Source organism: Triturus cristatus, chromosome 4_2 (genome assembly GCF_964204655.1).
Source record: "Triturus cristatus chromosome 4_2, aTriCri1.1, whole genome shotgun sequence".
In the NCBI taxonomy this organism is placed as follows: Eukaryota; Metazoa; Chordata; class Amphibia; order Caudata; family Salamandridae; genus Triturus; species Triturus cristatus.
The window spans coordinates 884,851,472-884,877,079 of record NC_140586.1 but is presented as its reverse complement, the minus strand read 5'-3'; the positions used below and the strand labels follow the sequence as shown (position 1 = coordinate 884,877,079).

General features: G+C 45.5%; 1 protein-coding gene across 1 annotated transcript in view; it reads left to right on the top strand.

Annotated features, from left to right (window-relative positions):
* Positions 1 to 25,608, top strand: part of LOC146835338 (uncharacterized) — a 542,691-nt gene that overhangs the window by 224,647 nt on the left and 292,436 nt on the right. Inside the window, exons 3-4 of the mRNA XM_085602923.1 lie at positions 10,250 to 11,648; positions 11,816 to 11,860. Coding sequence (XP_085459049.1) covers positions 10,909 to 11,648; positions 11,816 to 11,860 — 785 coding nt within the window. The 5' untranslated portion in view covers positions 10,250 to 10,908. The remainder of the gene's footprint in view (positions 1 to 10,249; positions 11,649 to 11,815; positions 11,861 to 25,608) is intronic.

Here is a 25,608-nt window from a genome sequence, read left to right as displayed (position 1 = left end):
CCTCCCAATCCTCCTTCCCGTCCGCTCCTCCGGACCGGGATTCCAAGAGACTGGAACAGTTCGGTAAGAAGCTGTTCTCCTCGCTCAGTTTGGGCCTGCGGTCTTTAAACACCACCTGTCTCTTGGACCGTTATTCCCACTCTCTGTGGGATACGGTGGAGGACGTGCTGCCACTGTGCCCGGAGGAGGCCCGGGCACTGCTTTCCTCGGCTCTGGCCAATGGGAGAGATGCAGCGCGCCATGCCATCCGATGTGGACTCGACACTACGGACTCGCTGGGTAGGGCGATTTCTACCACGGTGGCGCTTCGACGTCACGCCTGGCTGCGGTCCACGTCCTTTTCAGGGGATGTCCAGAACACACTCATGGACATGCCTTTTGATGGCGCTCGCCTTTTTGGTGAGAAAGCGGACAGTGCGCTGGCTCGCTTCAAGGACTCCCGGGCTACGGCCAAGTCCTTGGGCCTCTCGGCCCCGTGGCCACAAACTTCCGCTTTTCGCTCCTTTCGTGGCCAAGGAAGGGGCACCTCCTCACGTCCGCCTAGCCACCGGCCGCAGAACCAGCCTGCACGCGGTCACGGACGTGGTTTCCGCCGAGGCGGTACTGGAGGACAACGCGGACAGTCCACATCCACCCTGGCAGCATCCGCCTCAAAGCCTTCCTAGTCCGAGCTTTCAGGCCCATTCCTCGCCAGTGGGAGGCCGGGTTCGCCATCACCTGCTCCACTGGCGTACCATTACTTCGGACAGGTGGGTGCTGCAAATCGTCCGAAGGGGCTACTCCCTCCCCTTCGAGACGACCCCTCCAGCCATGCCACCGCAGCACCACCGTATCTCAGAGGATCATTTGAATCTTTTGCAAGAGGAAGTTTCGGCCCTCTTGGCCAAAGAGGCCGTCGAGCGCGTTCCGAGCCCAGAAGTAGGTCGTGGTTGTTATTCCCACTACTTTCTGGTTCCCAAGAAGGGCAAAGGAGGCCTACGCCCTATCTTGGACCTCAGGAACGTCAATGCCTTCCTCCGGAAGGAACGGTTCAAAATGTTGACTTTGGCTCAGGTTCTAGCTGCCCTAGACCCTGGAGACTGGATGGTAGCGTTGGACTTGCAGGCCGCTTATTTCCATATCCCCGTCCTGCCGGCCCACCGGCGTTACCTGCGGTTCACGGTGGGTCAGGAGCACTTTCAGTTCACCGTGCTCCCCTTCGGCCTTACCAGTGCCCCTCGTGTGTTCACGAAAATGATGGCGGTGGTCGCAGCTCATCTGCGCAGATCAGGGGTTCCAGTCTTCCCCAATCTCGACGACTGGTTGTTGAAGGCGGGCTCGCCCCAGACAGTCGTCTCCCACCTCCAGACTACGGCGGATCTCCTGCATTTGCTGGGGTTTTCCATCAACGTGCCGAAGTCACACCTGAGCCCCTCTCAGAAGCTCCTCTTCATCGGAGCAGTTCTCGATTCGGCGCAGTTCCGGGTTCATCCACCGGAACAGCAGGTCCGGGATATACAGGCCCTGATTCCCATCTTTCGGCCTCTATCCTGGGTTTCGGTCAGGCTAGTGTTGCGGCTTCTGGGGCTGATGGCCTCCTGCATCCTACTAGTGCATCACGCCAGGCGGCGCATGCGGGCTCTGCAGTGGGACCTGAAGTTTCAGTGGGCCCAGCATCACGGCAACCTGTCCGACCATGTCTTGATCTCGGAGGGCAATGCACAGCAGTTGCAGTGGTGGCTCACGGACCGCGATTGGGTCACGGGCAGGAGCCTCTCCCTACCCCTACCGGAGCATGTCGTAGTGACGGATGCGTCCCTCCTGGGATGGGGTGGCCATATGGGAGAGGCGGAGATCAGAGGCCTCTGGTCTCTGGCGGAGTCTCGCCTCCACATCAACTTGTTGGAGCTGAGAGCGATCCGACTTGCACTGAAAGCCTTCCTTCCCTCTGTCCAGGGAAGTGTCGTGCAGGTGTTCACGGACAACACCACCGCCATGTGGTATTGCAACAAACAGGGCGGGGTTGGGTCGTGGACCCTTTGTCAGGAGGCTCTGCGCCTCTGGACATGGCTGGAACATCAGGGCATCACCCTGGTGGTTCAACATCTGGCGGGCTCTGAACGCCAGAGCAGACGAACTCAGCCGCCTGTGCATGATGGATCACGAATGGCGTCTGCACTCCGAGGTGGCGCAAGGTCTCTTTCAGCAGTGGGGAGAGCCTTGGTTAGATCTATTCGCCACCGACAAGAACGCGCAATGTCAGCAGTTCTGTGCGTTGGAATTTCCAAGGCGGCACTCGCTCGGCGACGCTTTTCGTCGCGAGTGGAGTTGCGGTCTGTTGTACGCCTTTCCGCCTATACCACTTCTGCCCAGAGTGCTGAAGAAGATCAGGCGCGACCGGGCCCAAGTCATCTTGGTGGCTCCGGATTGGGCACGAAGGTACTGGTATCCTGAGCTACTCAGTATGTTGACCGATCCTCCGATACGTCTGCCCCTTCGGGAGTATCTTCTGTCGCAGCAGCAGGGGACGGTCCTCCACCCGAACCTGTCCAGCCTCCACCTTCATGCGTGGAGATTGAGCGGTGGCAGTTGATGCCATTTGACTTGCCTCCTGAAGTCTGCGATATCATTCTGGCAGCCAGGCGTCCCTCCAGAAAGACGGTATACGCCTGCCGGTGGAACAAATTTGTGGCATGGTGCACAGCAAAGGCTGTGGATCCCCTTTCCGCCCCTCTTTCTGAGGTTCTCCTCTTTCTTCTTTCTTTGGCTCAGCAGGGCTCTGCCCTGGGCACCTTGAAAGGTTATCTTGCTGCCATCTCTGCCTTCTTACGGCTTCCTGATCAGCCCTCTCTTTTCAAGTCCCCTGTAGTGTCACGCTTTCTTAAAGGCATTACTCACACGTTCCCTCCTGTCTCTTTCGTAATGCCTCAGTGGGACTTGAATCTTGTCCTAACATTTCTGATGTGCGCTCCCTTTGAGCCTCCTCACAATTGTCCTCTTCGTCTTCTGACTCTTAAGACTGCTTTCCTGGTAGCCATCACCTCGGCTAGACGAGTGAGTGAGCTCCAGGCTCTATCGTCCAAGCCTCCTTTTCTATCTGTTCATCCGGACAAGGTTGTCCTTCGGCCTCGTCCTTCCTTTCTACCGAAAGTGGTGACCCCCTTTCATCTTGGGAAATCTGTCACCTTGCCCACCTTCTTTCCGCCTCCTTCCAAAGAGGAAGAGCGGCTCCACCGTCTGGACCCAAAACGTGTGCTCTCCTTTTATTTGGACCGCACAAAACAGTTCCGAATGGACGACCAGCTTTTCGTTGGCTATGTGGGTGCAAAGAAGGGAAAAGCTGTGCACAAACGGACCATCTCCCGGTGGGTCGTTTTGTGTATCAAAATCTGTTAGTCCTTGGCAAAAAAGGACTCTCCTGTTGGGCTGCGAGCCCATTCTACTCGGGCCACGGCGGCTACTACTGCTTTGGGACGGGGAGTCCCTTTGCAGGACATCTGTCAGGCGGCGACGTGGGCTTCGCTGCACACGTTTGCCAGGCACTGTTGCCTAGACAGCCAAGTCCGGAGGGATGGCTTCTTTGGCCGTTCTGTCCTCCAGGACTTTCTGGTGTGATCTTGGTTTGCAGACCCACCACCGGGGTTGGTATTGCTTGGGTATCTATTCTAAGGTGAGGAATCTAACTAACATGTTTCTTTCAGATGAACAAGTTACTTACCTTCGGTAACGATGTATCTGTAAGAAACATTAGTTAGTTAGATTCCTCACCGACCCACCCATCCTCCCCGTTCTGCGAACTGACATCTAGGGTTAAGGCTATCCTTTTCAGGGCCCTAGATTTTTTGGCACCAGTGTCGGTCTCTTGCATGGCTCTGCGTTCCTGGCGCGGAAAGCTATGTACAAGAACTGACGTCAGCGCGCGAGGGCGGCGTCTAAGTACTCCGACTACGTCATTCCGGCGCACGACGCCAACGACGGACGCGGAGCCGCAGACGACGCCTAACGACGCGCAAGGGGTATTGCTACAAAAATCTTCCGGATCCAGTCTGACGCCTGGGGATATTCTAAGGTGAGGAATCTAACTAACTAATGTTTCTTACAGATACATCGTTACCGAAGGTAAGTAACTTGTTCAACGATGCTTTAAGCCAGTCTTCTCTGTTTGGGGAGACAGAGTCTTTCCACTTTATACATATCTCCCTCCGAGCCAGCAACATGAGGTATAGCAACAATCTCCTATGTATCTGTGATAAAGTCAAGTTAGTAGAGCCATTACCCCCAAAAAACACCAACTGGAGGTTGATCTCGATGTTTACTTCGAAGATACCCGATAAGGAGTCTCCCACATCTTTTCAGTAAGATCTTAACTCCGGACATTCAAAGAAGATATGGATGTCATCCGTATTCGGTAGTTTACATCTAGATCATTTGGGGGGGGAGGGGTGGGGAGCGGAGCAAACTTGGCTATCTTGGCCGGGGTATAGTAAGGTCTGTTAAGAACGAAGAAATGATTCTTTTTTAAGCTGGTAATTTTGAAAATGGCTCAAAACAATCTTCAATATTATGCTCAAGGGGAGATTGGTTCCAAACCGATGATTGGGATGGAAGGTCTATATCATCTGCTTCAAGAAGCCTCGTATACCACATGGATATCTCTTTCTTTTTTGGCTGAACATTTTGCAATAGCCGCTCTAGCTCCCAATTGCCTCTTATTTCGCCCACTTCTGCCTCGTACCATGATTTAAGTTGAAAGTACTTAAACTTAGAGAGTGCAGGGCCTATCTTAGCTCTTAAAACATCCCATGGAAGAATTCCATCTACATCCGTCAAATCAGACCACTTAACCACACCTGCTCTCTTAATTGGCATCGCCAGACTATCTGTAAGGCAGAGTGGGGTCCTGTGAAAATCCCATATGGGAGCAAAATCAGAGAAATATCCAATACCCCATCTGTGTCTCACTTTATACCATGTCTCCAGGGCGGCCTTAAGGACCTTAAGACGCACACGTTTAAAGTATCTTGGAGCCCCAAACTTATAAAGAAAACCTTCTCCTCCACTTCCCCCCTCGACTATGGCCATCTCACCCAAGAGCCTACCCCATGTTGTATCATCTGGGGTTGAAAGCAGCATCTAATACCCTTAAATTGAAAACCAATTAAGTACCATCTGATGTCGGGAAGGGCCAACCCACCTTTAGTGAACCTCCTCCTTTGCTTTTTCCAGGACATCCTTGCACTTTTATTCCCCCAGATAAAACTCCTGATTTTGCCCTGAATCTTACTAATGCTCTTACTGGGGAAGACTAAAGGAACTGCATTGAACAGATGTCAACTTGGGGAGAATAATCATCTTCACCAAATTGACCTTCCCATAGATCGTCAAGGGAAGATTTCTCCATCTGGCAAAGATGTGGTCGATTTCCTTAATGGTTTTCTCCAAGTTGATCAGGGGGATTTTGTGCAGATCTTTAACAATTTTAATACCCAAATACTTAAATTCGTTACTGATGGGGCCTCCCATATAGTCGATGTTCCAACACATCACTTCCGTTTTAGAGGAATTGGCTAGATAGCCAGAAATAGAGCCAAATTCCTCCAATAGATTTTCGAGCTGTGGAATAGTTGCCTCCGGATCACTAGTATATATAATAATATCATCAACATACAATGCTATTTTACAGTGATAATTTAGTGATTTAAAAGGAAAAATTAAATCATCTAACCTAATAGCTTGCGACAAGGACTCAATATAAATGTTAAATAAAAGAGGGGACAAGGGGCACCCCTGCCTAGTCCCTCTCTGGATGTCAAAGTTAGGAGTCAGGGTGCCATTCAGCAGGATCTTTGCGGAGGCTCCCGGTAACAATTCCTCATGGTCTGGACAAAGACAGGGCCCATGCCCAGCCCCTCGAGAACCCCCCAGAGATACCTCCAGCAGACCCTGTTGAAGGCCTTGGCCGCATCCAAGGCCACCACTGCCAAAGGATCCGTTCTCACCACAGCCAAATCGATATTCCGAATCAACAATTGTATCTGTTCCTGGATGCTCCTCTCTGCAATAAAGCCCTTCTGGTCAATATTAATCAACCAGTTTAGCCAATCTCCCTGCCAGAATGCCCATAAAGATCTTATAATCGGCATTCAGCAGGGAGATCGGACAGTAGGAGTTAGCCTTCAGTGGGTCTTTTCCCGGCTTCAATATCAAAACTATGGTAGCTTCCTTCCAGGATCTAGGGACCACACCTGTTAGACTATTAACTGAATTAAATAAAGTGCATAGTACCTGGGTCAATTAGTCCGAAAGAAGTTTATAAACCTCATTCGGAAGAGCATCCAGAGCAGAAGCTTTACTGTTTTTAGACCTCTTTATTTGATTCCTAATCTCTTCTGTGGTGATAGGGGCATCAAGAGAGACCCGACTAGCTTCAGTTAAAGTAGGCAGGGATTTGCCCCTTATCCAGGAGTGTATTTTATCCTGGGGGGGGGGGCAGATTTTCCTTGTACAAATCCGAAAAGAGAGAAAGAAGACACTTTTGCAAGTCTTCCATCTTGCTAGATTTATCTCCATTACTGTTGATTATCAATTGTTATTTTTTGAACGATCCATCCTGGCTTTCCATGCTTAAAGAGCACCTGCTTTTTCCCCATATTCAAAATTTTCCATATTTTTCGCAAGCCATTGTGCCCTACATTTCTGGTCCAGCAGACTCCTAAGCTCCTGCTTAGCCCCCTCCAGTTCTTTCTGAACTTGTGCCAGTCTGTCTAAACTCTCCTGATTGAGACAATTCCTCTCATCTTCTAATTCCATTATGTTTCCCTCGATAGAATGTAACTCCAAGGCTTTAGCTGGATTTTTGGAGCTTATTAGACCATGCAGCATGCCTCTCAGACTAGCTATATAAGCATCCCATACATAGTCTATGGTCGTGGAACCCATGTTTAATGAAAAATATTCTAAAGAGGATGTTCTAATGGACTGAACAATTCCAGGATCTGACAATATTAATCTGTTCAACGTCCATCTAGTTTGTGGAATGTTACCTTTCTTGGAATACGAAAATAGAATGGGGGCATGGTCAGAGAGGTGGCTGGGTAGAATAGATATCTCACATAAATTATCTGACACTTCCCTATTAACTAGGAAACAATCTATTCTTGATGAATGATGATATTTTTTTGCTATAAAATGTGAATCCCTGGAGATCTCCCCTCTTGGCCCTCCAGATATCTACCAGGTCCATGTCGTGTTACAGATTTTTCATGGCCCGGCGAGATCGCGAGACCCTATTGCACGGCCCAAATTAGACCTGTCTTTGAATGGATCAAGGAGGACATTAAAATTGCCTCCTATTATTAAGGGGGGAGTCGCCTTCATCAATTTATCTTGCAATTTACAAAGATATGAAGGATCATCGACATTGGGACCGTAAAAGGAAGAACAGGCTAATTCTAATCCCCCAAAATCCATCTGGGCCAATATCCAAGAAATTTTTGAAAAAATCGAACGTGATTCTATAGAAGTGAGATGCGTCTCTTGTAGCAGAAAAACCTGGGCCGGGGAGAGTTCTAGGTACTTAAATATCAACCTTTGCCTACGTGGGCATCTTAAACCATTCACATTCCAGGAAATAAAACCGATTTTACTATCCCTTTTAGTATTACCTGCCATCGACTAGTGCACCCCTTCCTCAAGTTAAACAGCATTTCTTAAAATACAAATGAGATGAGAAATATTTTTTTATTTTTTCCCCCACTGCTCCCCACCCAGTGTACCCCACCAACCTCCCCTCTCCCCCCCTGTGACCCCCTACACCCTGATGAACCCTTCCTTCCAATAGGCTAAGCCTATTCGGTCGCCTCTCCATCGGGTAACATTTTTAGACTAATACTTAACTCTAGAGACTTGGGACCTAAAGCCGAGCCCCCCTTAACCTCTGATCCCTCCTTCATTTCCCTCCCTCCTTTTCTTTTTGAATCTTTACAATAAGGGCGTCTACCTCCTCGGTTGTACGGATTATTTGCATGTGATTATTACACATCACACGTAGTGTGGCAGGAAACCTCAATTAACCCTTCGCCCCCAAACTATTTAGCTACGCTAACCTCTTCCCCAACTCCCACTGTCTTGTTGCAGTTATGTGGGAGCTATCAGATCTAATGGAGAAGGAGAAAGCGGACACATCTGAAAGTGGAGAAGAAATCACTCCTTCCTTTAGTGCGGCAGTCAATATCATCTCCTTAACTGAGTAAGACAAAAAGTTCACCAGAACTTTCCTGGGTTTCTGTCTTCCTGGGTTTCTCTTAAAGGGATCCCGATGTACTCTTTGTATTTCATGCACAAGATCAATGTTTGGAAATTTTTTCAAAACTGAGCCTTTTAGTAAGGAAATCACAAATCCCTTAATGTCCACCCCCTCGAGAGCTTCCGGGATATTTAGAAACTTCAAATTGTTTTTCCTAGAGTGATTTTCCAGTCGCTCAAGGTCGTCCTTCAGTTCCTTATTTTGAGTTGATAGCTTTACCAGGTCAGCAGAGGTCATTTGGATCGCTTCTTTTAATTTGGGAATCTCAGACTCAATTGCATCGGTCCTCAGAGTAACATTTTCCAATTTCTGAGCCAATACCTCGCATGATGAACGAATAGCAGCCTGGTTTGCTTCTGATACAGAGAACCTACTAGCTAACTCTGCTTGATTCATCTCCGAGACTATAAACCTGTTGGTCATCTCTTGTTTCATAGCCAGAAGTAAATCAGCTAATGAGTGCGTGCTAGAAGCTGAGACTGTATGCTCCTCGGAGACAGGAGTGTTTAAACTTTTGTTAATACTTTTATCGGCCCTTTGCTGGGTTTCCAACCCCTCTGCCTGCTCCTGCTCATCTTGTAATCCCATAACTGAATACCTATTAGAAAGATTCACCATTGGGTGGACCACGGAATCAATTTCAGTTTCGGGCACTGCACCAGCGGCAGAAGGGTCCTGAGGTTCAATGCCCACTAAGCTGGGCTGTGTAACATTGCTTGTAGTTTCTCTTCCAAGTTGATGCCTTAATAGTTGGACACACCGGGGCCATGGACGTGGGTGTAGACGTGGACAGGGACATGACTTGATAATAAGTTTTTAAAGATGGAGTAATTTTTGTTTTTACAGTAAGTGTCTTCTTGTCCCTGCCTCTTCCTTTCCCTTAATTAGCCACTTTCCCCTTAACAGGAGTTCCACTGTCGGTGGTATTGCCACCCTGCTTACGTTGTTTGATTAATGTTCTAATTTCAGAAATGGGAGGGGAGACCCGAGAAGGCAAAATCGGCTGGGTAATGACTGTATTTGAAGATGGGTGGGCTGCTCTGGCTCGCAGGGTGTACCTGCTCATTTTGGGGGGAGAAATACTCACTTTATTCCCATCACTTTTCTCCATACAATAAAGAGGTGTCTCCCCCTTCTGAATCAAAGAGAAACTCACTTGACAAGGCGCGGGGAAACTATCATTAAGGCTCTCTCTCCCAAATAAGATTTTTAATTCTGGCTTATCTTCAGATAGGTAAATTGAGCCAAACTTACTGTCCTTAGCGCTTTCATGGAGAGCTGGTCGCTGGGGGCCCCCCACCTGCTCACCGTCTACCTCGGAAGATTTCCAAGTCTGGAGACCTGGGTATACACCGAAACTGGTGCTGACACTGCCTCCGATGAACCGGAGCAACAAACAGGCAATGTCCCAGCGTTTCCTCTCATGCGCGGCTTTTCCCCACCTCCAGCGCCGATCTCCTGCTTCGGCACCGCCGCCGCCGTAATCGCCGTGAATGCCCGTGGCCGCCGGACCGTCTTGACAGGAAAAGAGTGGGTCCCCCCGCATATCATCAGGCAGGTGAGGGAAACTAAGGAGGGAGATTTAAAATTAGACTAATTGGGGCTTCAACATCGGTCCCTTTAAGAGACCCGAGGGAGCGTGACCGCGGCCATTAACTACCGGCTGCCATGTTCCTCTAGGCTATGACATTATCAACATGTAAGATGTAAGTGTATAATGTTATGACATTATCAATGACAGCTGTGATGTTTACATCAAGTGACGTTGTGAATTAGCCATGATCTTTATACCTTATTAGTTCCTTTCCACCCATTTATTCCCTCTGTCTATTCAGTTTGATTCTGTTTTTGTTGTGTATTAACATTAAATAAAAATTATTTTTAATTTAAAAAAAAAAAAAATTGTGTATGCACATTCCATAATGTTTCCATGTAAGTAATTTTAAATCTCTTTACATCCGACAGAAAACAATCTTTGAATGTACAAAATGTTTAAGAATAATGAAGATAATCCTGTAATTCTGCAAAAACAAAGTCCGAAATATTGAGCTCCAGTATTGAGGAAAACATAAGCGCAGTCAGAGACCGACAAACCAGAACATAAACTGACAGATCCTGTAAGAAGTATCAAGGGCAATTCAATGATTCTATGAGTCTGAGCTCTGCACCTCCACGCCACAAGAAATTACCTTTAAAAAATGACAACAACACTGATAATCCACTTCCTGAGTAAATATGTCCAATACCAGCTATAATCGTGTGATTGGTATGATGTGATTACAACACTTCTTTCCTTTCAAAAGTGATATCAGACCACCATTCAGTGCTAGATGTGTATTGTAAACTCTTTCAGTCCATTCCACAGAAACCAGAGAAAAGCACAATGGAGTGAAGCCAAACAACTGAAGGGTAAAGGAAAGAGGCATTCTGCTATCTAAAATACAGAATACTGTCCCAATTTGCACCGACCAGAAGGAGGATGGATTTTTACCCGCAAGCGTGCCGTACCTTTATCCAGTTTAAAGACCTAATCATCCACAAAGAAGCCTTACACACATTATGAGTGTGGCAAGTATTTAGTGGCCTTTTCACTTTATTGTTAAATCGGAAAGCAAACAGGCAAAATGCCACACACATACAGGGAATGTGAGAATAATACAGGTGCTTTATCGGTGATTTTGGCTCATCAAGAAAAACAGTCATGGGATGAAGACAAATACATACCCGACTCAGAGACACTAATCAAGAAAGAAGTATCAGACACATGCAGCGAGACCTTTATTTTGTCATCAATATTAAAACGCCATCAGCAAATACACAGAGGAGAAAAACTGTTCAAATGCACTGAATGTGAAAAGAGCTTTTGTCATTCTGCACTCCTTAAAGAGCATCAGCGAAAACACACAGGGGAAAAGCCATTCAAATGCAGTGAATGTGTGAAAAGCTTTAGTCAGTTATCAAACCTAAAACAGCATCAGCGAACACACATAGGGGAAAAGCCTTATCATTGCAGTGAATGTGTAAAGAGCTTTAGTCAATCATCAGACCTATATAGACATCAGCGAACACACACAGGGGAAAAGCCATATCACTGCAGTGAATGTGTGAAAAGGTTTAGTCAACCATCCGGCCTAAAACAGCATCAGCGAACACATACAGGGGAAAAGCTATATCACTGCAGTGAATGTGTGAAGAGCTTTTGTCAATTATCAGAACTACAAAGACATCAGCGAACACACACAGGGGAAAAGCCTTATCATTGCAGTGAATGTGTAAAGAGCTTTAGTCAATCATCAGACCTTTATAGACATCAGCGAACACACACAGGGGAAAAGCCATACCATTGCAGTGAATGTGTGAAGAGGTTTAGTCGATCATTCCACCTAAAAACCCATCAGAAAACACATACAGGGGGAAAAGCCATATGACTGCAGTGAATGTGTGAAGAGCTTTAGTCGATTATCAAACCTACAATCACATCAAAAAACACACAGGAGAAAACTTATATCATTGCAGTGAATGTGTAAAGAGCTTTTGTCAATTTTTAACCCTACAAAGACATCAGCAAACACACACCATCACTGAACACACATAGAAATAAACATAGAGATGCAGTAAATTTGTAAGAATTTAAGTACATCAACAATAATACTGACCCATCTGTGGACCTGCACCCAAGCAAAAAAGTGCAGTTATTTTTGGATGAAGGAATTATAAAAAATGATAAAATTGCAATTATGAGGGACATTCAAATACCATCTGTTAGAAAGCAGATGGTAAAAGGCTGCACTAATAGGAGGGAATTGAAAAAGTGTCTATCCCCTGCTGTTGGTCGTTTCCTTACATCTAGGAAAAAATGTGAAATACCAGGAAACTTGTGGGAGACTAGCACAATGGTTTTTATTCTGTGAGAGAGTTCTAATGAAGAAAATCCAAGGACACCTGCTCATGCTACCTGGAAAAGCAAAACTATTTACAATGCTTGGACTAACACAGGAATGTTTAGCTAACTTGTCAGATTAGTGATAAAGCAACAGATTCAAACCGATTTAACAAGCCCTCATTGGAGAATATTCATAGCTGGTTGTGGTGTTTGGTCATTTTATGCAAGCTTGATGATTCTGTGACAGCAGCCAGAAGTAAATGTAGAAAAGCTAAAGAAGTGAAAGTAGAAAAATGTGGGCTATAGCACCCTGGGTTAATCCTTGCAGTGTGTGCATGATATTTACCTCTGGAGCCTTGATGTGGAAGAAATGATGCTCATTGCTATCATCATTCAATCAAACTCTAGGAAATACAGGAGTTGAAACATCTAGCGCAATATGTACGTATTCTAGGGATTGCAATTACCTAATAGCGAAATCAAGTGATTCGCTATTGGGTAATTGCAGACAGCGATGTACAAATGTGAGTTCAGCGCAATTTGCAATTCCCAGTGGGTCGCGAATAGACGAACCTCAATAATATTAATGAGGTAAGTTTTGGGTTGCAACCCAATGTAAATGGCAACAATCACAGAAAGAGTAGTCTGCTGGGGGCAACAGACTACCATGTCCGTGATTGATTTTAAATAAAGTAATTTTTTTTTAAATGCAGCCCGTTTTCCTTAAAGGAAAACAAGATATGCTTCAAAATGTAAAATTAACAGTTTTCTTTTCATTTTTTAAGAGTCCCACAGACCACTGCCTGTTCTTAAAAGATATTTTTCCCAACATTCACAAAGGGGAAAGGGTCCCTTGGGGCCCCGTTCTGATCATGTAAATGGGTTACCACCATCCCGGAGTTGGCAGTAAAATGCGAATGTTTTGGAACCGCATTTCGGTCGCAAACATTCACACATACCACTGCGAGTTGCTATTAAGCAGGGATGCTCCAAACACGCCCCTTTCTAATACCGATTCGCAAACCCAATTTGCGATTCCGTAATGAATGACCGAATTGAAAATTGGGCATTTGTACTTTAAAAGACACCTTCAGCCAACCATGTTATTGCTACCACTGCTGTACACCACTCAACTCTACAACACTCTTCTCCACTCTATGCAACACCTTCTATGTTTTTCCACTGTGCACCTCTCCACGATATTCTATGCCACTCCACTCTACGACACTCTATTCTACTTTGACACTGTGCTCCACTCTACGCCGCTCAACTCTACACCCTTCCACTCTGACATCCTACTCCACACACAATACTGTACACTACTCCATGACTCTTCACTTATCTCCATGCCACTCGACTCTATGGTATGTTATGTTTAAAAGTTTATAAAGCTCTCAAATACCCATGGGTGTCTTGGCGCTGGTTGATTGGCAGTAAGGTGAGGGTACTAGGTACCTAGAGGTTAAAAAGCCAGGTTTTTGTTAGCTTCCTGAAACTCAGCAGTGTGGGAGCTGCTTTAATGCTCATTGGTAGACTATTCCATAGGGCCAGTCCTGCAGTGGTAAAACAACTGCCTCCCCATTTAAGTCTCCTAAACCTGGGACTGGACACTGTCAGGGTGTTTTTAGAGCGAAGATCTCTATTTGGTACATACAATGAGAGGAATTATTTTAAGGTAGCTAGGACCTAGATCATGCAAGGCTTTATAGGTAAGGCATAATGCCTTGAATTTAATGCAGTTATTTACAGTCAGACAATGCAGTTCCTTAACGGAGGATTAAACTGAATGGAATTTAGGCAGGTCGAAGACGAGCTTGGCTGCCGCAGTCTGTACACTCTAAAATTTCTTCATATGTTGTTTTTGAAGCTTAGTGAAAAGACCATTACAGTAATCCAATTTGGTAGGATTAATAAAGAAACAACAGTTTTTCTGTTGGTCAACGGGATAAAAGGAAGGATCTTTCTAATAATTCGAAGAGTGTTAAATCTAGCCGAGACAACTGAGCTAATGTGTTTATTAAACCTCAGTTTGTCATCTATCATTGTTCCTAAGTTTTTTACTTTTTGAGCAGGGGTAGGGAGGGTTTCCATCTCTGCTGGCCAGCATGCCGGGCTCCAGAATACAGAATTATTACTATAGAGTATCACCTCAGTTCTTTCTGCATTTAATTTGAGACAATGCTTTCCCATCCAGCCACTAACTGCTCTCATGCAGTTGTGAAATTGAGAGATGGTTACTTCAGTGTTGTTAGCCACCGACACCACTATTTATGTGTCGTCTGCATAAGAAGTAGGGGTACAGCCAAAAGATCTGATCAAAGAGGCCAACTCTGAAACATAAACATTAAAGAGCACAGGTACTCTACTGTACCCCACTTCACACCGCTCCCTTACACTCCATTATACGCCACTTAATGAAACTCCACGCCACTCTCTTTTACCCTACTGACTTTTAGCCATGCTAAAAAGCAGCCACTCTAGTGTACAACATTGCTGAAACATTTGGCAAAACCAATAGCTCCTGTACAGGTGAGACCTACTGGGTTTGCCAATTCTTGCTTAAGGTTCATATTTATTTCTACTTTATTTACTGGGTGTTAGATCGTGTTTCATCTAGCACATTGAGGGGAGGTGGGGATGGGTCGCAAACCAGCCAAATGCAGGCAGTGCGGGGAGAGATAAACAGAGTTGAGATAGTTTGAATTAGGTGCAGCCTGGCCAAGGTTGTAAGTTCCCTTGGATCCATTAATGTGTCCCTCCAGTCTCCGTACTCCTTAGGTCCCATCCGTTCCTCCCACCGATTCCTGAGGTGGTTCAGTTTCCGGGGTGAATTAATAATGAGTGTGCGGTAGATGTGTGAGATCCTACCCATGTGTCCCATCAGCCATTTGGCTTCCAGCGGACTGAACTGTGACAGGGGGTCCGGTGTAAGAGAGTGGGTGGCAAGTGTGTGTCTGAGCTGGAGATATTTGTAAAACTTCGAGTTTTTGAGGTTGTTTGGCTGCTGCAGTTCGTGAAAGGACTGTATGAGTCCCTGACTAGACATCCCCCAACCTTGTGATACCAATACAGTCCCAGGTGTGAAAGCCACTAAGCGATGCTGTTTACCTTAACCAGGTGCCAAGCCACAGTGGAGTTTTCTGCGTAAGCATATTCCCCCATCGCACGTGTCGCATGGTGGATCTCCATGCAAGAAATACCACCCGGGTCACTCTAGGCAATGAGAGGGGGTTCGGAGCTCCATAGAGCATGCTCTGACTCTGGGAGAAGTCCAGCTGTGTGAGCTCCACTCTGTACACAGGGTCTGACCACACCCTAGTGAACAAGTCATGGATGACGAGCTGATGTGCAGAGAGATCGTAAAGATAGAGGTTGGACATAACCACGCATGGGCCTCGCTGGCAATGTACGAGAGTGATGCACATGGTCAATGTTAATGTTGTCTAGCCGTCTGTGAGCATAAGGGGGAGGGGTGGCATCGCCTTCTGCATCGAGGAAAGTGGTGACGTAGCAGGGACAGATGGGACTGGGAGCATGAATTGCAGCTGTCGAGGTGGGAGGTAAAGTGACTGAAAGAAGGAAAAGAGAAGCATAAAGGAAAGCAAAAGAGAGGGAAGAGCAGGAGTGGGCAGAAGGGGAATGAAGAAAGCAAGAAACTGTGAAAAATAAAAGTGGTGGGGACAGGGAAGGGGGCGAGGTAGGGAGGAGGTTTTGGAAAGAGAGCTGATTCAAGAGGGGAAACATCAGGGCTATGTGCAAGATTAGGATGCGGAAGGGCACAAGGTTGGGAAGAAAATAGAGAACATATAAGGTTTGAAAGGGATCAGGAGCAGACAGAGGTAGGCAGAGGGAGATAAAGAGGGGACAGAAAGAAAGGTGACATGGGGAGGTGGCCGGGGTATGAAACAGACAGGAAGAAGGCAAGATGGGAAGCAACCGGGAAGAAGGGGGGCGAAAAAGGGTCTCAGTGAAAGGAGATATCAGACCTCTTAGAAGCAGTTACAACAGTAAAAGAAGCAGCAAAGCTAAACCCAGAAACCACAGTCGAAAAAAATCCACAGGAGTGAGCTTTGAGGAATTTAATCTGGAAGTCAATGTTTTGTCAAGTAACATAGCGATTCGTTGATGTTAGACTAAACCAAAGTGAATGTTGTCACAGACCAGTCAACTAGAAACCACTCCACACAGATATTAATTCAACAAAATTCAGAAGCATCCGAGGTGATGACACATACTCGAGTCCGCGTGGCATGTGAACCATGGTCACACCTTTACCCCAACACAACCTATTTGCAGCAGAAGGGCGAAGGGAATGGAATGTAGTGGAAAGTACAAAATTAATTCTCTTGATTCTAGTTCTATGTTGCCTTCTGAATACCTGAAACTAGGGGTGGCAAGGGCAGTGTCAGTTGTACTAAAGATGAAACCATAGGTAACAGCTGCTTCCCTGGCTCCACATAACCAAGATCCAGGCTGAGAGCCCGGGTGAGACCACAGCCATTAAGATCTGATGTGCTCGAGGTAAGGAAATCATGTATCTGAGAGCTCAAACAATTTTATCACGATTCAGAGGAACTGGCAACAGAAACAGACAACGCAGTTTACAGGGTTGCCAATCTCTATTCCATATGTGGCCTCCATGAACCCGTGGCAATGTCTGGCTTCATTCTGCCTGCCATCACTGCTTTTTCTAAGTTGCTGCCGTTGGTGTTCAGTGGCTTTGGAACACCCCCCTTTTCCATGCGGTGCTTTGGCACACTTTAATTACTGGGTTCGGTCTACTGTGTCTTGCTGAAGACCCGGCTGCTTGCGGCAGCTGTAACATAAGTGACTGCATGGCTAAGCAGGAGAAAAATACACACTGCTTAGTTTAACATGCAACAAGAACCCTCACATATTACTCATGGTAACATGCATTATGTTTCAATTGCAATACAATGCGCCTGCTGAAAAACCTACATGGGAAGTTCTATACAAAAAAACAAAACTAGCGGTGGCTTTTGCCTTGTGAACAGAACACATCTATTCTATGCCAAATGTGCAAGGGTTACCCATTTGTGGTAGGATCGCCCAGCCTTTTGTCAAGGTTTTCTGGGGCAGCAGCGTAAACTTCTATTCTGCTCCAAGAAGCGCTGTGTAGGATACAGGGCTGTGCCGGACATGCGAGGGCCGGCCAAGGAAGCCACAGCATCCTCGGTGTGCCCTGGAGCAAGTGGCCACAAACATTTCAAACTGGCAGGGGAAGCGGCAGCTCCTGCCAGGCTCCCAGCAGTTCATCTTTTCCTGACCTGCACTCTAATGGTTTACCATGTGGCAGGACCGGTCACCCAATTTAAAAAATAAGAAAGAGGTTCCAAAACAATGGATTTAAATATCAGCTGCATATGTTTAGAAGGAGTTGGTCGCTGCTTTCAGGGATGGCTAAATACTGGAAGAGGCATGACTCATGCATGTGATGGACAAATGGGGAAAACAAATAATGGAGCAACTATAGAGCCAGGAAATGGGAAGCCTATGGGCGAGCTGTACCCCACAAATTAGATACATTCAAAAAGAACAATTGCTGGACAGAATGCCGAACAACTCCACAAATTAGATACATTCAAAAAGAACAATTGCTGGACAGAATGCAGAACAATGTCATACATTCAACCCAGTACAGAGAACTGGGCCTAAATCCATAGTTTTCTCTGCTCCCCATGCCATGCCATTCCAGTTTGAACCCAGCAATATACAAATCAGTCTTGCCCCTGCGTCCAATGGTAACAGTCCAGCCCGAACTGCCAGGCCAGGTCCTCCCTGGACTGGAAACAAGCATCCTAAGACCAGTTTGGGGGTTTTACCCCTCATCAGCCAGAATAGCTTGACTCCAGTGGCATGCAGAGCACGGTACCGACGTCTGGGCATACTGGTCCCAGGATGCTCGTTTCTGGTCCAGGGAGGACCTGGCTTGGCAGCTCGGGCTGGACTGTTCCCATTAGGAACAGGGTCAATACTGAATGGCATATGGCTGGGTACAAACTGGGGTGGTGTGGTGAGCAAAAGAATGATGCATTTAACCCAGATCCTTGTGACTGGGGTGAATGTTTTCATTGTCCAGCATTCCGTCCATCAATCGTTTCTTTTGCATATGTCGCCCTAAGTGGGAAGGGCATGCCCAAACGTGGGTCCCGTGCTCACTGCACCAAAGAATTCAAGCTAGCCTGGCTGATTAAGGGTGATGCCCTGAAACCGGTCCCAGGATGCTTGTTTCCAGTCCAGGGAGAACCTGTTTTGGCAGTTCGAGCTGAACTGTTCCCACTAGGAATAGGGTCAAGACTGATTTGCATATGGCTGGGTCCAAACTGGGGTGGTGTGGTGAGCAAAAGAATGATGGATTTAACCCAGATCCTTGTGAATGGGGGTGAATGTTTGCATTGTCCAGCATTCCGTCCATCAATTGTTTATTTTGCACAAAGTAGATACAGCATGTCTCTCTTCGAGGCAGTGCATGCTCGCCGTCTAGAGCCAAGACATAATTAATAAAGTGGAATACAATTACTAGAGTGAGGCTGACTCATTTGGTAATTTTAGGGAACCAACATATTTGACACAAAGAAATGAGATATAATAATGATTGTATTTGGTTTTTGAATGGTTAAACCTTTTTATGTCCCTGGATCTCTTTAAAACAGATGCTAATCAAAATGTTTATAAAGCAGGTGTGAGATAAAGACTAGTGCAATAGGTCTACGTTTGGTAGACTGGGACGAAATCGCTTTCAGATCTTGGCAATTACACTTTTAGTTGGTGTTAAATGCTAGAAAGAACGTAGCACATCTGTGGAGCCAGAGTTAGGTCCACCTTGGCACGTTTGCTGTGGAAGGTTTTGTGAACCAAAAACATTCAAGTAAAGAAAGACCGCTTCCTATCGACTTAGCTTCCTGCCCTATATGACATGGTGGATATTCACCAAGAACGGACTTCTCAACCTAAGCTGAGGGCACTGGGGATGTTCCAACTAATTTAAAGGTAGTTTGCTGGAGCATTAAGGCAACAGTCCCTATCTTTCACTGCAATGTACATAATAGCAAGGTCGTCAATTTCTGTGACGTCTAGTTACTGAAACCGAGGCAACAGATAAAAGGATAACCGGGCGGCAATTTGCCAACAGTTTTGTGCTGAGCTACATTTTCAATGTACTAAGGCCCTTAAAATTAAAATACTTTTTTTAAGAAAGCTAGTCTGAGAATCTAACTTTCCTCCTAACCTCACATGATCTGTATGTTCTGTAGTAATTAGCCAAAAGTATGAATCACATAAATTAGAGAATTTTATGTCAAAAAGTGACTTTATTAGCCTAAGAATTCCACCCATAGGTTGGAGGATGCTGCTGTTAACATATTTCTGCAGTTTTCCTTTAACTATTGATGAGGTTAACTATGGAATCTTTTTAGTCAGTCTGCGCATCTTTGAATGTTGATCAAACATTTAATCATTTTTAGATGTAGAATGTATCTCTCTAGAAGTAGTGGCTGAGTTTGACTATCTTGGTATGAAACTTACAAGAAACTTATGCTGGACTCCACTGGTGTAAAGGGCACAGTTGTCATTGGTACAACAAATGGTAAACATAATAAAAAATGCATAGGAAAACCATATCCAGGAGCGTGGCTCCCGGGCTAGAGATCTACAATGTTAAAGCTCTAGGAGCGGTTTTATATGGTGCGGTGATTTGGGGCCCCATTAACTCCACTTATAGGGTGGGCCTTCATGACCTAATGTCACCAAAATATGCGAGCAAGATCTCATGGGTCCACACTGTTGAGGTTCTTTTATAGAGATTAAGCCTTGACGCATATTGGGACTTTCCGGAGTCTTTGTGCCAAATCCAAAAGTCCAGTCTTAAAGCTGTTTATTTAGGTAGTGTTGTAATGGACAATATACAAAATTGTAAAGCATCACTCTCTGTTGGCTTATTGATTGTAAATCGACCCCAATATTGGGGGGCACTATTGGTGAAACATTTCCTCCGCTAGCAAGGAAGCTATATTTACAGTTCAGGTATGGATGTTATGTTATGTTATCTTATGTTACTAGGTATTTGTTAAGCGCGCGGCTACTCCCAGGAGTGTCCCGGCGCTGAGCACAAGACCCGTAACAAACCAAAGAAGCTAGCTAAGAAAAGAGCCCTAGAAGAAGTTAAAACAACAGTGTCTTAAGTTTACGGCGAAAGCAAAAAAGATCGTTTTCCTGGCGTAGATTGACAGGGAGTTTGTTCCATAAAGAGGATACCAAAACCTGAAAGGAACGGCCGCCCTGTCATGAACGGTAAAACCTGGGCGTACGGAGCAAGTGTGCAGAGGAGGACCGCAGCGAGCGTGTCGGCACGTAGTGAAGGCAGCGGGCTCTTAGATAGGGAGCACCGATGTTATGGGAGGCCTTAAAGGCAAGAACCAGAGCCTTAAAATGAATTCTTTTTCGGATCGGCAGCCAATGAAGTGTTCTCAGAAGAGGGGAAGTATGTGTGCGTCGGTCAGCAAGAAAAATCGCTCGAGCGGCAGCATTTTGAGCTACTTGGAGGCGGTTGAGAAGAAATTCCGGTATTTCCAGATAAAGGACATTGACATAATCAAGTCGGGACAGGATCAGAGCCTGCACCACTGTCCTTCTATGGGTTTGCGAGAGTAGAGGAAGGAAATTCCGCAACATCCTGAGCAGGGCAAAGCAAGTGCCTACCACAGACTGTACCTGGGTGCTCATAGAAAGTTTATTGTCTAATTTGACCCCAAGATGTTTTACAATGGTAGCCAAGTTTGTGGGCGGAAGCATGTTAGATGGCCACCAGTCACGCCAATTTTCATCTGGAGGACCGCCGAAAAAGATCATTTCAGATTTATCTGAATTGCATTTCAGGTGATTGGTATTGAGCCAGCTGAAGACTGCTGAAAGGCAGAGCTTTATCTTGTTACCATCCAGGACTTCATCTCTGGCACAGGTGAAAAGTAATTGAGTATCGTCTGCGTACGAGACGATTTTTGCATCAAAAGATTCAACCAACGTTGCCAGGGGTGCCACAAACACATTAAAAAGAGTAGGGCTCAGGATGGAGCCCTGAGGGACTCCAACATTCATAGCATCTATGTGAGCCTCAAAAGGGGGGGACCAGACAGTTTGTTGTCTATTTTTGAGATAAGACCGGAACCACTGCAAAGCAAGGTGTCCGATACCGCACCTCCTAAGACGATCAAGGAGAAGGTCATGGGGTACGGTATCGAAAGCTGCTGATAAATCAAGAAGGACCAACACTGCTCGGCCGCCACCGTCCAAGGTAACTTTAATTAGTTCAGAGACCTCAAGGAGAGCAGTTTCCGTGCAAAAATTAGCACGAAAACCAGACTGGCTAGAATGTAAGATGTTATTAGATTCTAGGAAATCTCCGAGGGTGTTATTAACATACTTCTCCATGGTTTTTGATAAGGCGGGGAGCAGTGAAATAGGTCTGTAATTACTCGCTATCAGGGGGTCAGCGGAAGATTTCTTCAGCAAAGGTAGGATTTTGCCCAGCTTCCATTGTTCCGGAACAGTCCCCGTAGACAGCGAGAGATTTAATAGTTTGTTTACGGCAGGGTTAATTATCTCAGCGATTGCCGCAGAATTTTTGCCGGACAGGGATCAATCGGGGAACCGGATTTCAGGGTGCGGAGAAGGTGTAAAGATTTCTCCATTGGGATAGCGGGAAAATGTGTAAGATGATTGGGAGACAGGGGAGATTGTTCGAGCAGCCCATCCAACTCTGAGACATGGTTTAGGCTTGATGAATCGAAGGAAGCTTGTATAGTTGAGATTTTGTTAAAAAAAAATACAGCAATAGCATCAGTCCAAGTCTTGGTGGGGGAGAAAGGATTTTTATGGCGTTAGGAGAAGTAAAGTCTTTCACAACTTTAAAGAGTTCGGCGCCTTTGTTTCCAGCAAGTTCAATTTTATGGTTCAGATAACAAGTTTTAGCTAAGCGAATGTTGCGTGATATGTTTTTAGTGCATTTTTATAAGTTAGCTTAGCACAAGCGTCATAACCCTGACGCCATGACCTTTCAAGATGTTTACAATGACTTTTAATTTTTCTGAGGTCAGCCGTAAACCATGGTGCAGTCGGTCTTCCTCTATTGGCAGCACGGCTTTGAAGAGGGGCCAGGTTATTAACGCAGGATTTGAGCCAGTTATCCAGAGAAGATACACCAGCATCCAGATTGTCATTTAGTGAGAGGGGATGAAGTTTCAGAAAAGTTTCTACGGCCGCAGGGGTCATAGAATCGAAGGATCTAAAATTATTAGTGCGTGATGCATACGTCTTGGCTATTGTAGCAGTCGAATCATTGATGCTAAAAGTCAGTAAAAAATGATCAGACCAGACTACAGGGGAAGGAGAGGCCATAGCAATAGGTTTGTTAAAGAAAACTTGGTCTAATATGTGACCCTTGTCGTGAGTAGGATGTGTCACATAAGGAGTGAGATGAAGCATATTCATAGAGTCAAACAATTTAATTGCCTCCGAGTTAAGGGGCTCATCCATATGAATATTAAAATCCCCTAAAATTAAACAGTTTTCATATTTGGTGACCAAGGGAGAAATAGCTGGCTGTAAGCCTTCCAAAAAACAGTTAGCAGGACCCGGCGGCCGGTAGATTAGAGCCCCAGCAATAGATGTTTGTGGGGAAGTTTTAAGAAGAAAACTCATAGTTTCCGAGTTTTCTATACTCAAGCTAGGGAGTAAGGAACATGGGAGTGAGTTTTTATGAATGATCGCAACCCCTCCACCACGTCCTTTTAGACGGTCGCTTCTTACGATACGGTAGTTGGAAGGAATAGCATTGGCAATAGTGGGGTTTGAGCCTTCGTGAAGCCATGTTTCTGTGAGAAACAATACGTCAGGTTTTGAATCAGTAAGAAGATCCAGGATTTGATACTCGTGTTGTTTAACAGAACGAGTATTTAAGAGCATCATGTGCAGCGTAGTAGTAGTGGGCAGTGTTGGACAAGCAGACGAAGAAGGAAGGTTTTCATCTGGAGCAGGGGGTTGCGCAATTAACAGAGGAAGGGGAAGGGAAAAGTGGCATTGCTCACACCTATGAGCCACCATCTGGCCCAAGGTGGAAAATCTAAGGCAACAATTTAAATCAGTATCAAGATTTAAAAGGGCATCTCTGGTATATTTACGCCGGGGGGTGTGAGGAGAAATATCAGCAGCTAACTTACAAGTATTACGGGTACAGGCATGGTCCAGTGCGTCCGAGGCGCAGATGGGCGCAGACGGGCTTGCCTTAGGCGCGCCTTCGGCGCGGCAGCGGCGCGCCCGCTACGCGCTAGCGCCACGTGCCTTTTTATCCCGTCTGTCATCAAGAAAGACTAGACCGCGTCTTGACAAAATGGCGGGTCTCCGTAATAGCAATGTCCCAACTTCCTGGTTCCCCCGAGATTTAAGGAGAGACAAGCCTTCAGTTTCAGTACAATTCAAACACAGAACACAGAACAGCCTGATTTAAAAAACATAAAATGAACTAGTTTAGTTCAGTTTCCCTGTTTCCCCACATCAATACATCCGGTAAAAAATAATTTCAAAATTCGCTAGAACAGTGAAAAAGTCTACCTTTTAAAAGAGAGTGGCACAAAGAAATGGACATGATGGATGAGAACTGTATTTGTTACCAGGGGGGACTTGAGACACTTAAGCATGTTTTTATTTTTTTGCTCTCTGTATAGTCAGTCTCGAGCTAAGTGGATAGTTCCACTTTGGAGAAAGCTTGGAGTCAGGAAACACCAGGAGGCGTTCAGAATACTGCAGACAGACACGTCTCGTATTATTGTATTCTGCATGGCCAAGTTCCTAATGGCAATGTGGATCAGACATGCCAAGTGTTCTCTTGGTGTTCCCTAAGTTGCCACCCTCGCAAGGCTGCCTTCATACTGTATTGTGTCTTTTGGACAAATGCTAGCTGACTTATGTTTTTTTTATAGAAGATATTTCTTTGTATTTTACACCTTGTTTTTAAAACAAAAGTATTTCTGTGGAATCTCTGTGGTCTTTTAAAATGAAACATTCCTATCTCTGCTGCTGGAACAACAAAAGAATATTCAAAAGTTTTATGTTGTTTCATTTGTGTTTGTAAGTAATTTGTTCTATGTAGTACTTTTTGATCTACAGTGATTGTAATAACATTTTCTTTATTGAATACATTTGATGTACCAGTTCCTTGTTTCCTAGCAGTGTTCATGAATTGATTAGTTAATGTTAAAATGCATTGTTGTCATTAACTTATTCTTCTGTACTAATACTGTATCAATTCTGTGAAATGTTAATTAATTCTGAAATAAATCTTGATAGATTCTTTCACTCACTTTTTGTCAGCTCTTCCATGATTCTTTTTTTATTTATGAATGCTTGAAATGTATGTCTAGGGTCTTCTTCATCAGGGAGGTGTGAGGGGCCCGATGCAACATTATCGGTTAGTCAAAGCTTAAAGGGCAGGGCAAAAAGACTCAAAGCCAGAGGATTTCAGTGTCAAACTTGTTTATCAACACTTAATCATCGTCACTGATCGCAATACGTGATTGGATCAGGCCCCCTCCTACCATGTCCAGATGGGCTGCGAGCTGGGTATATTCAACACAGGTTTGTAAATCAAGGTGTTGTGATGTAAAACCTGAAAGTAATGGAATCATGTAATCATTACAAAGGAACGGTGGGGGCGATGCCAAACCCTGTGTGACACTGTTAGTACTGCTAGCAATAGTGTGTACATTTATCTGCCGACAACGCCCCTTTGTGAAAAAGGTCAGCCATGCCTTGATTCTCTCCCTGTTAGACCCAACCTATTTTACACTCTCTCTAGCAGCACCTGTAGACTGCTGGTAAATGAACACTAAACACTGTCTTACAAACCCATCTATTCTACACCATCTCCAGCAGTACCTATAGACGGATGGTGGGTGAATACTGAACACTCTCACAGACCCAACCTGTTTTACCCTTTCTCCAGCAGCACCTGTAGACGGCTGGCGAGTGAACACTAAACACTCTCTCACATACCCAACCTATTCTACTCCCTTGCCAGGATGCACCTGTAGAAGACTGGTGGTGAACAGTAGACCCATAATAAACCCAACCTATTTTACACTCTTTCCAGCAGGACCTGTAGAAGAGTGGCGGTGAACAATAGACCCATCACAAACCAAACCTATTGTACTCCTTCTCCAGCAGAACCTGTAGACAGCTAGCGAGTGAACACTGAACACTTTCTCACAAACCCAACCAATTCTAGACTCTCTAGCAGCACCTGTAGGTGACTAGTGGTAAACAGTAGACCCATCACAAATCCAACCTATTTTACACTCTCTACGGCAGCACCTGTACACGGCTGGGGAGTGAACACTCTCTCACAAACCCAACGCATTTTAAACTCTCT